Genomic DNA, 18,532 nt, shown 5'->3' on the forward strand with positions numbered 1-18,532 from the left:
GAATCCCACGAACATCGGAACATCTGACGTGTTCGGGTTCATAACGTCCCCCGTGCGTTCACACAGCTCGGTGACTTTCACCGACTACGTATGAATGACTGCCGCTTCCAGCGCGACGAGAGCAGCAGCAGCAGCCAGTTAGATTCACCAGCGGCGGAGCGTCTCAACGCCGATTGGCTTTCGCAAAGAAGCGTTATGGTCTGTCCTCTACCGCCGCTCTGCGGTCAACTTTTGAGTGGCGTAATAATCGCGCGACGCAACTAATCGATTCCTACCAACTATTTTATTGATTCGTTGTTGCAGCCCTAATCAGTCGTCACCAATTCATGTTTGAATCTGAAGTGACTCTCTGTAAGCCGGTATCTTTTCTCAGCTAAAGATCTGTTGGGCAAAAAGCTCCACTCTGGAACAACAGAGCGGGGACTCTTCTCTCTAGCTCATAGCATCAAGTCAATTTCAAGAATTACATCCTCCAGTTCGTTTAAATTCATTTTCATGTCGATAATTTAGGCTCATCAATTTGTCAGCTGGGATCGGCTCCAGTGCCTCGCAACTCAAAAAAGGTTCGGATAATGGAATGGAACTTCATAGTTTTTAACCAGGATCCAATATTTAGATCAGGTTGCTTATGAAAAAAGGAGGTAGCAGCTCTTTTTTCAACATGTGGGATACATATTCAACCACCCTTTAGGTAAATGCACTCCAAGCGTCAGAACGCTTCGGCTGTATCGGGCCCAAAAGAACTCAATCAGCACAAGCTGAATGGCAACGCTCAATTTTGTTATTGTAAAAAAAAAAAAATGATATAAAACATTACATTGATATAACATTTTAACCAACCATGAAGAAAAATTAACATATATATAAATAATAAGTGTCTATTTTGTATCCAAGATAAATCCTGTGAGCCAAGCTGAAGGAGTCAGTGTCAAGTGTATTGTGGCTCAAGCCAAGAGACCAGGGAGGCTCAAGAGTGTTCTTCAACCACACTCAAACACTTGACCGCTACGCCTCAATGGCAAGGACTCTTTAACCTTTTTCCATGCACAGCCATAGAACGCTACACCTCTTGAAGGAAAACGACAAACAAGGCCGGACTGAAAAACAGAGTGAGAGAGCGATCGCGCTCTTTGGGATGCCGACGTGTGGTCATTTAGTGCACACATCACCCATCCACAAATTGAATTTGATGAAATATTAATAAACTGGGGACCTTAACCAGAGCGCTCTGTGTTGAGCTGCAGATTGTCGTGGAGACGATGCTTCGTCTCGCACGTCTCCATCGAACCACACGGTTGACGACAACACCCGGGGACAGAGTCCAACATGTTTTCTGACACTACGTTGACTTCCAGGCCCAAACCGATTCACGTTGTGGTTGGCAGCCACACTGTCGGACACAACCGCGCAAACAAACACCAGGGCCCTGTTCCTCGTACCTGGCCAATGTAGTTAGCTGGATCATTTTCAGGATAAGATTACATGAGTCAGGCTTTTTGGTTTTACAAAGCATGTTTGGCAAAATCACCATAAGTAACGCATCTAAAAATGTTAATCTGCTACCGCGCAGGCTAATTCAAATTAGCTGGATAAACTAGCAGCTCCCTTCCTCAAAAATCCCATTGATGATGGAACGATATTAGTTAGATTCGCGTTTTACACGGAGGGAGTTCTTCGAGATCTGTTATCAATCTGTTGGAGCCTGATTTCAATCATCGGGTTAATTTAAGCTTGATAATAGGACATTTGATCGACCTGGTTGAACCACGTACGAGAAATAGGGCCCAGGACTGTCCATCTGTGTTGACCTTCTGATCGGCCTTTTCAGAGACTCATACAATACCCTAACAATGACTTTGAAAACATTAATTTCCATCAGAGATTCCTAAATTCCTGACTCACAAAATTCAATTCATAACTCTGCTAATTATGCTTTGCTCACGTTTTAACGGTATACATTGAGTTTTCCTGATCAAACAGAAGGTAGTTTGCAGTAAAAGTGAGGGGGTAATATTTAACCAGTGAACCGTGTCACCACTTGGACAAAAATGTCAAATAACCCCCCAGTGGCATATCACAGCCGTGGTCCTCTGTAAAGGGCCGTGGGTGCGCCTGAGCCGCCGCTCACCTTTCAGGGCGAAATCCCTTCAGCTGTCTGGATACAGTAACTTCGCGTGGTCTGGACACGGGTCTCGAGAAGGTGTAGCACTTCTTTCACCGGCTATGGCGTTGCCGTCGACTCCGTACTAACCTCAAACCGGCTCTCCCTCTCTCCACCAGACGCTGGCTGACGTTGCGTCAGGCTTTTGCGACACTGGGCAGCCTCGTGCGGTGGAGACTTACGAGACCAGGGGCTCCGAAGTGTTTTGGCTCTTTTTTGAAGTGGGAACTCCCATACGCAGCAGCTGGTGATAAAACCCTAATTCAACTTGTTAATTTAATTGTTGCAATTGGGCGTCTTATTAGGCTTAACTGCCTAACGACGAGACGTCATGGTGCCATAAAGTGGTATCCGATGCAGCTGTGTACGGACACTTCTCTGAGAGTAACCATACAGAAACAGGGTTATGTGTCTCAGACAATATTACTACTTAATTCTTTTCAGAAAACAGAGGTATGTAGATTATGATTTGAACATTGAGCAGAAAACCCACATGAGCTCTCAAAGTACAGGTTCTTCCCTCCAGCATTGTACAGCTGCAAGGCCGTGTCCTGCATTAACATCGATGACCTAACCTTGATTTAGTGGAGGCCCTGCCCTGCCGAGCCACTCGCCCCATTACTTTTCCCAGAACAGGGAGCCGTTCCTCCCCAACTCTCCATCCTAATTGCGATCTTGATGTCTCTATCCGATTCGCTCTTATCAGCTGTTGGTGATACTGAATACCACCTTGGGTAAAGGAGGCCTAGCGATGAATAATTGACAAGCCAGAGGCCATTAAGAGCACCAGGCTGAAGGGAAGTGGTCATGTGACGGGCGAAAAGGTTTTTTGTCACATCACATTAAAAAGTGTGTGTGTGTATGTCTCAGCAGTGTGGGTGCAAATGATTTTAGATTGATGACAGGAAACACACATATGGGATATGTACAGTATGTCCCTGGATTCTCTCCCTCATTTTATTTTGCTGTTGAGTAGGGGTTCATCGGATCATAAAACTAGCGGTATGGATCAGACCACGCATCACAGAATCGGATCTGCACACAGGAAAAAAAAGGATTCTGATGCACCAATACCAATCATTGATGATCCATATTGCCCCATAGAGATTGTTTGTTTTGTTAAAGCAGCTGTTGTATAAGATCAAGACTCGTCCCAAAAATACTTTAAACACCTCGAAAGTCAGTGTGTGTGCAAAATATATAGATATATAAATAAATAAAACAAATGGAATTGTCAGTAGCCTTTTCCAGGCTTGGTGTGAATGAGTAAGAACAAGGCTTGAGATATAAATTTTTGGGTAGATTAATATATTGTACATGAAAATAATATACTTCAAATATGTTGCCTTTTAATCAGGAGATCGACCGGTCGATCGACGGCTCCTCCAGTCCATTTTGACGTGTCCCCAAATCCCCCCACATGCATTAACAGGTGTGCATGTTTAGTCCTGATGGACATGTGGCACCTGGCTGCCACCCCCTGCCATCAGGGTGTAAATGACATGTTGCGTCTTTCCCTTTTGATTGGTTGGGAGACTGAAAAGCTATTTTACAAATACGAGTTTGTTTACCATTCATGAAGCAGTGTCTGATATAAAAGATCCTCCATGTTGTTTTGTCAATAACATTGTCTGCATCTAATGTGATCGTGATGCTAAAAGCTGCATTTGCTGTACTCTGTCTTTGCCTCCATCCTTTTCTCCTCCACCTCAACACTTAGCAGCCTCGGGTCTTGATGGAGTTACCTAAAGTGATTCCTTACCCATTTTTTTTATAGAGTGGATTTTTGGTTCTCGGCCCGTCTCTTAGAAACCCTCTCCGGTATTCCCCCGAGATGACAACCAGCTCACTGTATTAATCATGCAGGAGACTATACCCACACAGTGTAAAGATTCAATTGCAAAGTAAATGGATTAGAGGAAAGTGAACTGCCATATTGACGTAGAGTCAGACGGGAAACATAGGGATGGAGGTGTGTGTGTGTGTGTGTGGAGAAACCGACGAGAAGGAAATGAAGTGGCTTTAATTTCAACAAAAATGAAATGCTCTTCAATATAGATGGTATCGTTGGCATTTTATTGATACTATAACTCTTAATGATATTACTTTATCAGGTTGATTCTGATGTGAAGTCTATTTGAAAGTGAGATTAGTCCTCGGATTGGTATTTTGCAAAAAGCATTATAATTTGAATGGCAATGATATGATCATGATACAATACTAATCATTAAAAGTATGCTTTGTGGAAAGTATACTCCCTTATGCACATTAAATATGCTGATTTCAGCCTGCAGTTAAATTGCCCCAACTGGTGGATGAATATGATACTGATTTTCACATATGGCGCCTTAGGGGAGTTTCAAGTCCTCACCGCGTTGACTGCATCGTTGCCAACGACCCGGCAAAGTGCACAGATCTTCTGCCTTGACCAATAGGTTATCCATTCCTGACCCAAACTATTCAAGGTCATTGCCTCACCTTAACCAATCCTCTCTGCCTCAACCAGCTGCGCGTGTGGGGGGGGGTTTCCAAGGAGAGCCTCGGCCCCATCACAGAGGGACGGGATATGCTAAGTGACTGTATCGCTATGTCTCTGTTAATTATAAGTTTCAACGCAAGAATGCACAAACCCTTCTGGGAATGTTATTTATTTGATTTATTGCTGCAATGGCAGCCTCTGCGTGCGTACATGTAACGGCGTTGTTTTTACTCTGACACGACCTACAAGATCCGTTTTCCCCCTCCAAGCAGCATTCAAAGCTTTGAATATTGTTCAGTATTTCTCATTGAAGCTTCGAAGCCCCAAAAATGTATATTCGGGACATCCCTCCCAGTGAGCACCAACCACGATATCAGCTTTGGTTTGTTGTTGCAATCAGGTTGATATTCAGTCTGGATGTGTTGGACTTCTACTTGCCCACTTTTTAACAAGCTCCAGTTACATCAGCAAAAAACATCTAATTATTTGAAAAATGTAGGTCAGTTGTTGGTTGAAAGAGACGATATTGTTTACTGTAAACTTATTTCTCCAACGTTATATTGCACTGGTCCAATGGGATATCCTGACAGGTCAATGCTGAACTTTAACCGATCGTTCAAATATTGTAAATGGGTTATAATCAAAGATGATAAATATAAACGGGTTAATGGTGAGGATCAGTCTTCATGAGTTGCATATAGATGTGTTAGAAGTGGCTCATAGCTTTTCAATACCAAATTTGAAGTACAGCGACGTGTATATGGTCAGTGAGTACAGTAACGAATCCAACATTTCGAAAATATGTAACCACACTTACAATTAATTCTAACTCATTCAATGAGATCTGAATACCACCCTTTTCTCCGTCTTGCCAGGGTGGAGCGGTCCACAGACCAGGTCATCAAGCCCGTCAACGTGGAGGCGTTGTCCAAGTGGGTGGGTAAGATCCCAGCGGATGTTGTGAGGGACATGGCCGTCATCGCCCCCATGCTGTCCAGACTGGGCTACGACCCACATGCCAACCCTCCCAACTATGGCCGGCCTGACCCTAAAGTCCTGGACAACACCAGAAGGGTGAGTACCGACCAGAGTGAAAAAGTTATTTCGAAATAATTTGATGATTTTATTCTGAGGCTGTTGTTCAGGTTCTGGCCAAGAAATAGTCGGCACAACTCTCTATGAAACCACTATAGTTTGGATGCTAAGCTATGCTAACAGAGCCTCTGCTGGCTGTAGCTTCATACACTGCTCAAACACTTAACTATCACAGTATAGCACCAAGTCAATTAAACTTGAACAAAATATTAAGTTTTCAAAATCTCTATTGCTACATTGATATCTTCATTGTGTAATTTGTTGAGAACAAAATAACTGAAGAATGGCCAATGAAAACCATAAACATGAACCCATTGAGGGCTGGATTCAAAAACCAATGTGAAGGGTCTAAATCACAGCTGATCCAACTAGTCGTGAGTGCATGTCCAACAAACGACATCTGCGCATGCTCTCGATGAGGTGGCGGGTGATGTCCTGGTGTCGGATGCAGCGCTACATCACGTCATAGGTTCTCAATCTGATTGTGTTCTGAGGAACGTGAAGGCCAGTCAATGGCATCAATGTGTACGTTTGGTTAGTTAGTGGAGGTTTGGTCGACCCTCCAAGGGAATCCCTCCCCAAACCATCACTGACCCACTGCCAAACCGCTCATGCTGGGCGATGGTGCAATTCAATTAAGTTTTCTCGGAGCACTTGTCTCATGATCCCATGATCTCTTTGGCTGGATCTGGTCGTGTGTGTGTGTGTGTGTTCGCTCCTGGTTATAATCGTGGAAAACTCTGATTTTTATCGATTCATCCACATTTTGGCAAATTCCATGTTCTATAGCGTTTGACTGCTCATTCCATTTAGATTATAAAATTCCATTATTTCTGTCCACATTTTCTACTTTGCACAAATCAACAAATCGTAGGGTCTTCATTCTTTCGTAAAGACTACTTGTCAGGAGGAAGACTCAGAGATTCAAGCACTACTTTTATGAGTTATGGTCAATCCACTCGTTACATTTCAAAAACTTTGTTCCATTCCATGAGCGCTGTCTTCTTTGCTTTGGCAACAAGGTCGTTGTCCGATGACAAACCCTTTGCTATTTATGGAGCAGAAAATGTTATCTAGAATACTTTTCCTCAAGCTGAGTTATCAGGTCACATTCTCTCATGCACTCTTCAGGCCTGTGGAGGCCACGGTCTCAAGACTTCTCTCGCACTTAGCTCCCCAATTTGTAAATGTGATAAATTGGACCATAAAAGAGCTGCTAACATCAACAAGTCAAGATCGTTCTCCTTTTGAGAGAATGGTAAATCTCTATAAATGATCAAGATATTGAGGAAGAAGATGACTAGACGTTGCTGGAGACGAGCTGACCCTGTTTGACTGCACACATGTCCAAACATTTCTGGCTGATTTGTGGCTTCCAAGCACACATGCTGGACCTCTCCCCATATGTCTGGATATTTTCCTTTAACATGATTCATACTTCCACACTTATATTTCCACAAAAACCCAAATAATAACATACAAATGTTCCACAGACAACGCGGGAAATGCTGTGACTCCTGGTGTAAAAGAAGCAGATGTAGAGTTCATTTGATAAGTTGTTGCATGTGAAAATAATAAAGGCCTCAGGTTTTTTTTTTGCACAATAGAAGTCTTTGCATAGAAGTAGTTCCAACTAAGGGAAATCGTAATGCTACAATAATATTTTTTTAATTCTTGGCATTCCAACTGTGGGAAAAATGTCTTCCTGTTCAAAAATAACACAAAGCAAGCTCAGTAGTCCAGCTGAACTGAATCTGGATTTGTGAAGTTGATATTGGAGTTTGAGAGTTAAACGTAAATGGCCATGCGAGTGGCTCGGCCGCTGTCCTCGGCACAGCAGTGCTTTGAGATAAAGTCAGCTGGCACAGTGACAACTTGCTGATGATTATCAGATTTCATGTCAACTATGTTTACCATCACATTTTGGCCATATTTCAACGCTAACTTTTGCTAATCCCCTCCATACACAGCTGAGGCTGATGGAAATGTAACAATTTGCAGGCATTAGGTCATAAATCAAAGTACTGGAGTATTATAGTTTTAACCCATCCAATAGTTGCCTCGACATTTAGACTGGTCGCATCCAACATTCGTAGCTATAACTACACAAATAATGACCCGTAATTCATAGATATCCCACAAAGTTATTTTGTATGTTATGCACGTAATCATGAAAAGAAGTATAAACAGGGTTCGTACGGTCATGAAAAACCTGGAAAAGTCATGGAATTTTAAAATGGTCATTTCCAGGCCTAGAAAAGTCATGGAAAAAAACTTAAATCATAAACTTTAGAAAAGTCATGGAAATTTGTTATCACATGTTCATTTACGCAGAGTTTGAAATATGTTTTTTAAAAAAAGAAAAACGCAGAAAATATAAGCCGGAGTACGCTCTCAAGACTCACAATGTTCTAAATTGTTCATGTTTTTACCGAGATTTCAGTTTGGTCATGGAAATTTGGTTTAAAGTCATGGAAAATTCATGGAAAAGTCATGGAAATCCATTGGTCGAAATGTGTAAGAACCCTGATAAAGACGGCAACAAGTCCATTGCAGGGCTGGAAGGAGTAATCCGTCAGCCAGGAGGCCGCTGTTCGTTCCTCATGTGACACGAGAAGCCATCATGGATTTATGCGCTATTAGCCGGTCATTTATCAGGCAGCAGTGATGTTTCAGCAAAGTGTCATCACTTTCTCCTGCTGTCTGACATTTCAGCAGGAACTCTCACTGGCCACATCAAGCAGAGCCATGTCCTGTTCATCAGCACAATGATGCAACACTAAAGGATGGGAATCTGCACACTCTGTGCAATTACCAGGGCAACGTTAACGGTTGGGCAAGGAGCACAATACAGGCATTTGAACAGGTTACTGTATAAAATAACTACAGATTTATCAGACTTTATCAATGAGATTAGGTATTTTCTATTTCATGTCTGATCTTTATATTCAAAGCTTTACAATAGTTTTGATCATTTAAGTTTGACAGTTTGGTTTTGATCAAAATGATGACTTGATTCTAGATGTGCTGAGTGGGTTGTGTGGTTAAATGTTCTTTGTGGAGAAGTTGAGTGCCCTTTCAGTTGTGTTTGGTAGTGTTTTTAATCTTGAGAAACTAGCAGGCGTAAACTAGAATTTTTTTTTTTAAATTATCCAACCCAAAAAAAACAGCCCAGCGTTGCCAACTCTTTTTTTTTTTTTTTTTTTTTTTTTTTTTAATGAAAGCTAGCAATAAAAGCTCCAAAAGTCTAGCGAGATAGCTGCAAAGTCAGAAACGCTAAATCTGGAAGCCTTTTTTTCCTGTTTGCATTTGCACCATTTATTGTTCTTGCGGTGTGGACACAATGACAATGGACGGTCTTCGTACTATGAAACACTTTAGAAATGTGCCTATTAACTGTTGAATGTTGAGACATAGTTTTGGATATGGCATATCATTGTAGTTGGATGAATCTCAAGAAAACTGCAAAACTGTCAAAAGGAGATACCGATGTTTCCATGACACCCTCCAGATTCAATCACTCTTATTGTTTATCCTACTCAGATCAGGGTAACCTCACAAAAAATAACTAAATTCAAGACTGTTACTTTGGTAGTAAAACTCCCTCTGGCAACTCCCCACAACGAAAACAACAAAATAATGTCTGCGCCGCATCCCATTGGACATCTGGCAGCCAGCCCTGAACTCCACCACTGTATGAAGAAGCCACATGTGGAAATGCTCTCTCTGCTGTCTAGAATTTTCTCCCAACCCCATCCAAATATTTAGCATGTCTCCTCTTCTCTCCTCTCCTCGCTTGGCCCTGATTTTACCACAGAATATGCAGCCTGGGTTCAGCTGCTCAGAGCAGAAATAGTTTGGAAGCAGTCAGCATGTTTGTTTCTTGGGAGAGATCTGGACAATTCGGCAAGGTCGGCCTGTTGAGAGCAGCCTTATCCAAGTTATACTTGGCTTTTTTTGGTGAGATTGTGACAGTGATGACCAGGGTTAAAGGTAATCACTCTCAGCAGTATCCGCCCTGTCGGTCAAAGGAGGTACGTTTAGGCAGATCTCCCTAAAACCTGAGGATTGAACTCAGATCTTCCATGGATTCATTGATAGATACAGCTATCGGCATCAGTTTAAGAGCTCTCTGAAATGAACAAATAGAACCTATTGCATGCACTTTGACTTTGTTAAGGCCACAACATCTGGACTCTGTCATGGCTTCATCTCTGACTGCTGGTCAGGAGAGGTTGTTCCGTCTTGGTGTGAATGAGGCCGGTTCATGAAGCCACAATCGATGGCTTTTAAGTGGCGTTGCAGTTGTTCTGATTCCTGGTGAGACAATATGGATATTGGAATCAATACGTTCTCAGTTTCTCCACAATAACAATTATGAATCAGTGGAGAGATGAGAAAACAAATGCCTCTCGAGTTCCTCGTCTAGCGTGTCGTGCTTTAGGTCTTTTCTTCATATTGATGCGAGGACACTTAATGATACACAGGCTTATCCTATCATATTGATCTAGGGACATCATCATTTCTTAGCCATCATGGAGCTTTCGGCTCTTGGAGCTCAACAGAATTCTTCACACGGCAACTTCCATTATGTTTTACGAGAAGCTGTTCCAAAGGTTGTCCTGTTGCCTCCACTTTACCATTCATTGTGTCGAGACTTTAAAGATATACAATACATCTTTTTGAATCTCTGGCAATGGAGATCCAAAACACCTGCAATTATATCGCTACAGAGAGATCTTCAAGATTTTAACTAACTCAAGAATTCAACTAAATTTATTTTGTATAGCGCAAAATTAAAAATTTGCATCAGGGCTTTACAATCTGTACACATACGGCATCCCTGACCTTTGACCTCACATCGGATCAGGAAAAACTCCTAAGAAATAGAAACGACCCTTTCACAGGGAAAACAGTGAAGAAACCTTCAGGAGAGCAACAGAGGAGGATCCCTCTCCAGGATGGCCAGAACAATTGATGTAATGTGACCAGAAGGAATCATCACAGTCTTACTACACATTCAATGAGTATGAGTGGATGAATAGTTGGTAGTCGGCATGGCCCACGATCCAGACCTCCATGATCCATCGGGAAGATGGAGGTCGAGAGGAGTGGGCGGAGCATCAGCAGGGCCATGACATCAGACCCAGCCAGGTCCAAAGGACCCTATGAGAAGTCACAAGGACTCCGGGGAGGAAGCAGAGTTAGTAATGTGTGATGGAGAGATGTAAATTCATCCATAAGAAGAAAGAGGAGAGGAGAGAGATGCTCAGTGTATCCTAAAATGTCCCCCAGCAGCCTCTAAGCCTATAGCAGCATCTCTAGGGGCTGGACCAGGTGAGCTCTGTCAAAGAGGAAAGTCTTAAGTCGACTCTTAAAGGAGGTGACTGTGTCTGCCTCCCGGACTGACGGTGGAAGCTGGTTCCATAAAAGAGGAGCTTGATAACTGAAGGCTCTGGCTCCCATCCTACTTTTTAAGACTCTAGGAACCACAAGTAGCAGCTCTCTAGTGGGGTGATATGGTACTACAAGCTCATTAAGATATGATGGAGCATCACCAATCAAGGCTTTGTAGGTTAAGAGAAGGATTTTAAAAGTGATTCTTGATTTTTACAGGGAGCCAGTGCAGAGCAGCTAATACACGAGTAATGTGATCTATTCCATATGCTCAAAGATTAAGTTTAAAGGATAATCAATCTGAACCCAAAACTCTATTCTTAAACAACTAGGCCCTCCTTCCTGCACTCACAGCAGACCATGCAAGCACACGCCCATTCTCTTTAGTTTGAGGTAACGATATCCCTGGAGTCATTCCACCTTGATGGTGTAGAAGCAGACTGCTGTGCAGCTGGACCCTTCTCCCCAGCTGATAGTGGATCGACACTGGCAGCTTTTCAAAGATTCTGGGCTGTTGCCTCCTGGAACTGAGGCGTAGTCACAGGGAGCTCCAGCCACTGCTTCTTGTACCAGCATGCACCTTGGCTGACCTAATTGTGCTCATCTCTCCCAGGGTGGGCTCTGCTGAAGCATGCTGTGGTAGTTTAAAAAAAAAGAAGCAAAGTTGTCTTGTTCTTTTGGATCCGGGCCGAGTTGAGTCCTCTTCATTGCCATTTGGCTTTTAAGAAACTTGTAAAGGTGACCTCATAATGCGGGTCAGAAATGTTTTAAGTCAAACATTAAAATAGACAGTAGAAAAAGAGACAAAAACAACACGGGCCTTAAAGTTGCCAGGTTTTGCAATTTAAGAGGCAATTGACTAAAATGTATATATTTTTACCAAATACCGTAAATATAGAAAAGTTTACCAAGATTGTAGTAACCTCCTCCCTCATGAACAGAGTGATACGGTCTTAAACTGTCGCTATACGGTAATAGACAGTTTAGTAGTGTGCCGGTATCAAACGGGTTCAAAAGCTCCCCGTGAAATATTTCTGTATTCTAATGCTAATCGCTGCTAGCCAGCAAAATGACAGCCCATATTATTCCTTTGCTATCCCTTCAGCGTTCACTTTGCACTTATCGATCTACTTTAGCAGCGTTATTTGGGCTTGTACCAGCGAGCCATAACTATTCCATATGCACTTTTTTGTAAAAGATATAAACCAACTATCTTAAATTAAATTGAGCCTGATATGTTCTCAGCGCTGTCTGCTCTCGTCAGCCCAGAGGAGAGGGCAGAACGACAGACACTCATGGTCATCTGTGGAGCAGCTAATGAAATGATATTGATTAATTTCTGGTTTATTCCATAGGCTTAGACACGGCATACTGTACACACACGCACACACACGCACACACACCTTCTCCAGTCACCTCACCTGGGAAACATTCACCACCTGCATGTGAGGACCGTGTAGGATAGCAAAGTGTGGCAATGAAGCCGGTGACGGCTCTCACACACTTATAGCCCTAATCGTAGTCCCGTAAAGAAGCTCATGCCTAAATAAGTATAGTGTTCACTTTTCACCTATCAAACTTACTACTTTAAAAATAATATCCACAGTGGTGAATACCCCGATTGTCATTTTGGAAGCGGCTCCTTTTTTTGCATCGTCATGCTTGAGGTGCTTTGCGTTGGTTGTTTGGCGTGTCGAGGGCGTGAGGCAGAACCAGCTGCACACATTTACAGGCTGATTCAGGATTTATGAAAGGAAATGGCTCGCTGGCAGACGTATGCGAGGTTTTATAGATCTGACTGTTTTGGCATACGTGCATTTCCTCTTGTGCCTACGCCCACATTTAGTGTGGGTCCTACGCACATTGTCAGAAAGGAGACCCCCCCCTTGTGTTCTCTGATGGTACCCTTGGGATTATAGATGAAACTGCTTGGAGGCAAACTAAGTGTTCCCAACCACATATAATGCACCTTCATAGTAACGATGGGTACCTTTCATATTCCGTTACCTCAAATCATTTTTCCATTAACAAGCTGGCGAGCAAACAATCCAGCTTCATCCAAACACTTTTGTCACAGCGAAGGAAAGAACATCATCGACTCTGATTTAACAGATTTCGTAATGTGCTGATTGCTTGAATTCGAATCCACAGGCAAGAGATGAAGATGTTGAGCTGTGCTGTGATTGTAATGTTACCCCTGGTTACACAACTGGCTGCGTCATAGCCCCCCCCTTCAAGCCTTGCTTGCGTTTTTTCACGTTCAAGAGGTTTTTTTGAATAATCGTGGTAGAGGCACTTCAACCAAAACCCTGGGCTTTGGGCACTTGTTGAAGAGGTGCGTTTGTTGTCATTAAAGCCAGTGGTAATGACAGGAAGGCAGCACTATCATTTCCGTCAGACGGCTGATTGGGGACAAAGCCCTTGTGACGCAGCCTGACGTCTGATTACGCGCAGAAGTACTTTTTGTTTTATCTGACCTAATTCAAGAGGCTGTACATCTTCCACCAAATGAATAGCTCTCCTTTTTAATGAGCACGATGCCTCAGAGGTAATGCACCTCGAGGTCCGGGTCTGCGGGACGAGAGCAGATTGTCTTTGTAACTTGGCGATCCCGTCACACAGACATAAAGTCTGGCTCTTCCCTTCTGGCCGTCCTCTCTGAACATTGATCTGGAGCATGCCGAGCAGACGGCTCAGCCTCCTCTCTGTTTCCTAATCCTACTCCATATTATTTGCTCAGTCTGACCTAGTGCACCACCAGAGGGCATTCTCCTCAGATTCTCTTTTGCATGCTCTCCTCTTTCTCTCTCTCTCGCTCAGCGGTCTGGCCCAAAGCCTTCATACACTCCGAAAGCTGCAAAATGGCCCCCGCGAGGAAATCATAAACACGCGCTCGCCTCTGTGTCTCGGCTGTTGGGAATTACTTCAGATAAAGTTGGATTTCCGGCCCCGTGTCAACTTTAAGCAAACACAAGCGTACGCAACGTCATGCAGATGGTATTCTGCTTTTAGGAGCATTCTTTAAACATGTTTACAGCGCGATTGGAATATGCCTCAACCGGGGGTTTTGACACCACTCTTAAAACACACTCTTTTACGACCAGCTCTGATATCTCTTGCCAATAGTTTACAAATCTCGGGAGGCCATCGCTCCGTCAAACAGTCGAGAATGACTTCAACGGGGGATTCACGGGCCCTGGAGATGAGGATGTGGTCACTTTACGTTAATCGGTATGTACACGGCTCAAGGTTTCCCCTTGGTTTACAGCTTCAGGGGGGCGGGACTAGTGCCGCTGCTCGCCATGTTGGTGCCCGAAGCGTAACTCCTTCACGATGCCCCCTGAGATAGGAAAGGGACCCACGGCGAGCGGTGTCGACGAGGGGGTGCTAGTGGGAAGAAAAAGAACAAAGACATCTTTAAGAAAAGGGACCTGAAAATACCTCTGCTGTAATCTGGCGCTAGAGAGAAAATTACAGGGGGGCGGGTGGAGATTTCAGGGGGGCGGGGCGCCACCCTGATGGAATGATTGGGGAAACACTGCGGCTGCATGTAAACTGGAATATCAGAGGAATATTTAATTGTCGATTGAGAATGTGAGCAAAGGTATTTTTAAGCTCTGTGATAAACAAATCGGGACTAAAGATGGACCTTATATAAACATTGTGGTCACTTATGGGTATGGCAACATATCCTTCTCCAGCCCATGAATCTATGTGCTTCTCTCTCTTTAACTTTGTTTGATTATTGGTCCCCAAATATTGTTGTTTCCTTCAAGTAATATCGTCTGTGGGGGAATTGTTGCCCAATCCTCATGAGAAACCCAACAAGTAAACATGAGTCTGTTTATATAGACGGGAGGAAAAAAGGAGGAATCCAAAGCTCGACAGGCCTGCCTTGCATCATCAGTGTTACTCATGGATGATTGCAGAGTCTCTGTTGGGGAAGTGGTTTAGAAAATGGTCAAATTAGTCCACTATTGCCAAAGATGTTGCAAAATGAAGGTATAGGTTGACAGAGTGGAGCTAACACAATGCAGATAAAAGATAACGAATGATTCAACCACATTGTACTTCATTACTGGACTACATATCGTACTGTTATAAAAGGAGAACCAGTCGTAGTAAACCACTTCATAATGTGTTAGGATGACTATAGTTTTCAATCTGAACCTATAGAAGAAAAGCTCAGTTAGCAGCTTCTGGTGACACCATAAGGCTGCCGTCTTCTCGTTGTCTTTATCTGTTAAATCGGAACACGGTTGTTACTCGGACTACCTTTCCTCTACGTTCTTCATGGCTGACGGGACGACCCTGTGCTGCTACAGTGCTTTAATTCAACATGACATGGGGGACTTTCTGCGTAGATTTTGCGTTTTTTAAACTAGACATACGTTTGTATTAATCCTGAAGGATCCGGGAGTCATCCATTTCTGCGTTTACTGTGTGGCTGAGGCCGACGAGTGCCTCACATCCACCTCTTTCCCTACTATGCGTCTATTTTCACTTCTTCTTCTGGTCCCATGTATTAAATCAATTGTGAACGTTGATTGGAGAAAGGAAGTCTAAATGCATATCAGCTTTTAAGGCTGTTTCTAAGGTTCCTGGATTTGAGAATAACTCGGTACAAGTTGAGGGTAGGAGGTGCTTCATGCTGTCCCTAATAGTTAGTTTAATTCATTTTTTCAGGAATGATTCAGAAAAAAGATGATGAATTTATGCAGATTCAATGACTTTTCGGCTCTAAACCTCTAAACCTGGTCCTTTGTTTTTCCAGGTCTTTAAAGGTGAATTTCAGCTCCCAGATTTCCTAAAAGAACAATCACAGGTACAGTAGTATTTCTGCCTGTTGTTGAGCTTTTTCTATTTCTTTCTCCAAATCGTCATTTTTTTAATTTTCTTACTTTAGTTTCTTGCCATTCAATGCAAAGTGTTGTTGTTTCCTGGTCTCTGTTTCATGGTTGTCTTCATGTTTTGGTCTTAAGTGGTCCATTGTTTGTTAGTCTGTGTGTTGCCTTGTTGTTTCTTGGTTTAAATGGCTGATGTTGGCTAAAGAACACATACGCCCCCTGCTGGTAGTCAGATGCACCTGCATCTGCTTCCTATATGTTTTATGAAGTGTCTGCTTTTGATTGGCTGATGATGCTCTGTTCATTCCATGAGGTTGGAAATGCAATAAATGGCTGACCGTGTGTATCCTTAGCGTATTCTAGCATGTCCTTACTTTGTCACAATGCTGCCCGTCATCCTGAGAGCACACACTGACTTTAGTCTGTCTGCATGTGATCCTCCATACAGATTCAGAAGTCTGCAGAGAGACCCAAACCCAGCTAGGAGCAGCGGGAACGTCGTCCCCTCGGCACACAGGTACAGCTCCTCCAATGCATTTACTTTGTCACTCAAGATGTTCTACATTAAACACACAGGGAGCGTATCCAATATGTGGGGCTGCACGTGTGTGTGTGGCCAAGATGATGGTCACAAATATTTTGATTAATACTGAGACTACAATTATTTATCAAAATGATGCTTTGGGGACACACTGTTTGAATTGCTCATCATATTTGAAGTTATTGCGAGGAACTTTTAACTGGTGATAAAATGGCCTCGATATGCTTTGTTTTTTGTACAGATTAAACAAACTAGATATCATCTGGTATTTAGTCCACCTCACTTGTGCTTGGAGGGTGATTTTTGTTTCAGGTATTTCTCAAAATGTATGAAATTGTCCTTTTAAGGGTCAAAGTATGTCGTGGTGAGTGGATAACGGACTCCTTTTAAAAACTGTAGACCCCCTCGTGGGTCTGGGGTCTTTATTGCTCTAAAAAAACAAGCAAATCTATAAATGTTGCACATCAAATTTAACAACAGAGCCTGGGCTACAACAATCAGTCGGCCATTAAAAAAAAAACTACAACAGAAAACTCAAATAATCATAAACGTATGATTATCATAATTCGGCCCACTCAACAACAGTGTTCTCAGCCTTTGATTATTACCTCTGACTTAAGGTCATGGAAGGTCATCACCCACTGTGCTACCAGCTCAGATAGTAACGTGTCCCGTCTCTTAACAGGAACCGAGGAGCGGTGGAAATCTGGACATTGTGTCGCCCATCTCACCGTCTGGAAGGCCTCGGCACGTTTTAAAGGTCACTGCAGGACCGTCTCCTCACCAGAGAACTCTTGGCCTTCGATGTTGTGCAAATATAGTCCTAATAACTTCTCACAACCACAGAATGTCTGCTGATTGTTGTTTTTTTTCTCATCGATCTTTACAAAAATAATTTCTCGCTATGTAGAATACAATCTCTGTGATTCTGTTGTAAGAAACTGCAGTGAACCAATATCGCAAGAGGCAATTATGAATGATAAAAATAGCTTTTTTTTAAGATGCCATACCTATTTTAATGTTACTTTTTTCATGCCTTTGTATTGTGAAACGTCATGGGTACTGACAATGATAAACATTTTTTTGGTTAAACCTGTTGTCAATCTGGTTTTATTTGTCAATCTGTAAAAAGAAAATGAAATGAAGACTGAGTAAAAAAAAAATAAACACAGAAATTACTTTTATAACTCATTTAAATCTGGTTTAAATCTTTCAGAATGTCCGGATAATTCAGTTTTAAGTCCAAAACGCTCACTTCATGAGCCTCGACAGTGGGACACGCATGTGGATGTTGTTGTGTGGCATCATTGTTTACATGCACAAGGCTGGAAGACCAACCAGGAAGCCTCTGACCCCTCGGGGCCTCAAGGGTTCACAGTGGGTCGGAAGGAATTTGATTACTTGCTAATGTGAAGGTTATTTGCACTAATTAAGTGAACTATTAAATCAATTATATCTGACATGAACTGAGAGGGCACCTGCTGGGCATGTGCTGTAGACTCTAGTTTGTACTTTAGTTCCTATTTCTCAATAAACTCATTGATTCCAGAAGAGAATCGCCTCGTAGCACCGTGGTTCATGTCTGCGTCTCCGTCTCTGGATTATCAAGTCGTTTACCATGTAAAACATTTGACAGGATTGCCCATTAGGCAAATGTACATGATTTAGATTTTAAACATGAATTAATTGATTTTTGGTTATTTGGGGGCAGTGCAGTAAAAATATCCCCCATGAGGGCGAATTTCCTGCTAGAAGCAAACAATGTCGTTTTCAAACCTAAGACATGGAACGAGGCTCAACGACGCCCTCAAAAGGTCAGACACCAGGCCAGGGGACGGAGCACGCGTCCATCGGCAGTGTTTTTGTCGACAAGATCTCAGAAAAGCTGCTGAGACGCAGCGAGATCTCTGCACACCGTCCCTCCGTCCATGGACTTCACATAAAGCCATTTCTACATCAATGTCCTCAGAAGTAATGCAAAACATCTGGGTTTTAGTAAATAGGCTTGACCT

The 18,532-nt window shown here is 42.8% G+C and overlaps 1 protein-coding gene across 1 annotated transcript in view; it reads left to right on the forward strand.

Annotated features, from left to right (window-relative positions):
* The window catches only part of tpst1 (tyrosylprotein sulfotransferase 1), a 32,956-nt gene extending 15,344 nt beyond the window's left edge, over positions 1-17,612 (forward strand). Inside the window, exons 4-7 of the mRNA XM_056441078.1 lie at positions 5,516-5,714; positions 15,907-15,957; positions 16,428-16,496; positions 17,206-17,612. Coding sequence (XP_056297053.1) covers positions 5,516-5,714; positions 15,907-15,957; positions 16,428-16,463 — 286 coding nt within the window. The 3' untranslated portion in view covers positions 16,464-16,496; positions 17,206-17,612. The remainder of the gene's footprint in view (positions 1-5,515; positions 5,715-15,906; positions 15,958-16,427; positions 16,497-17,205) is intronic.
* The last annotated feature ends 920 nt before the right edge of the window (positions 17,613-18,532 follow it).

The sequence above is a fragment of the Pseudoliparis swirei genome, chromosome 20 (genome assembly GCF_029220125.1).
Source record: "Pseudoliparis swirei isolate HS2019 ecotype Mariana Trench chromosome 20, NWPU_hadal_v1, whole genome shotgun sequence".
Lineage (NCBI taxonomy): Eukaryota > Metazoa > Chordata > Actinopteri > Perciformes > Liparidae > Pseudoliparis > Pseudoliparis swirei.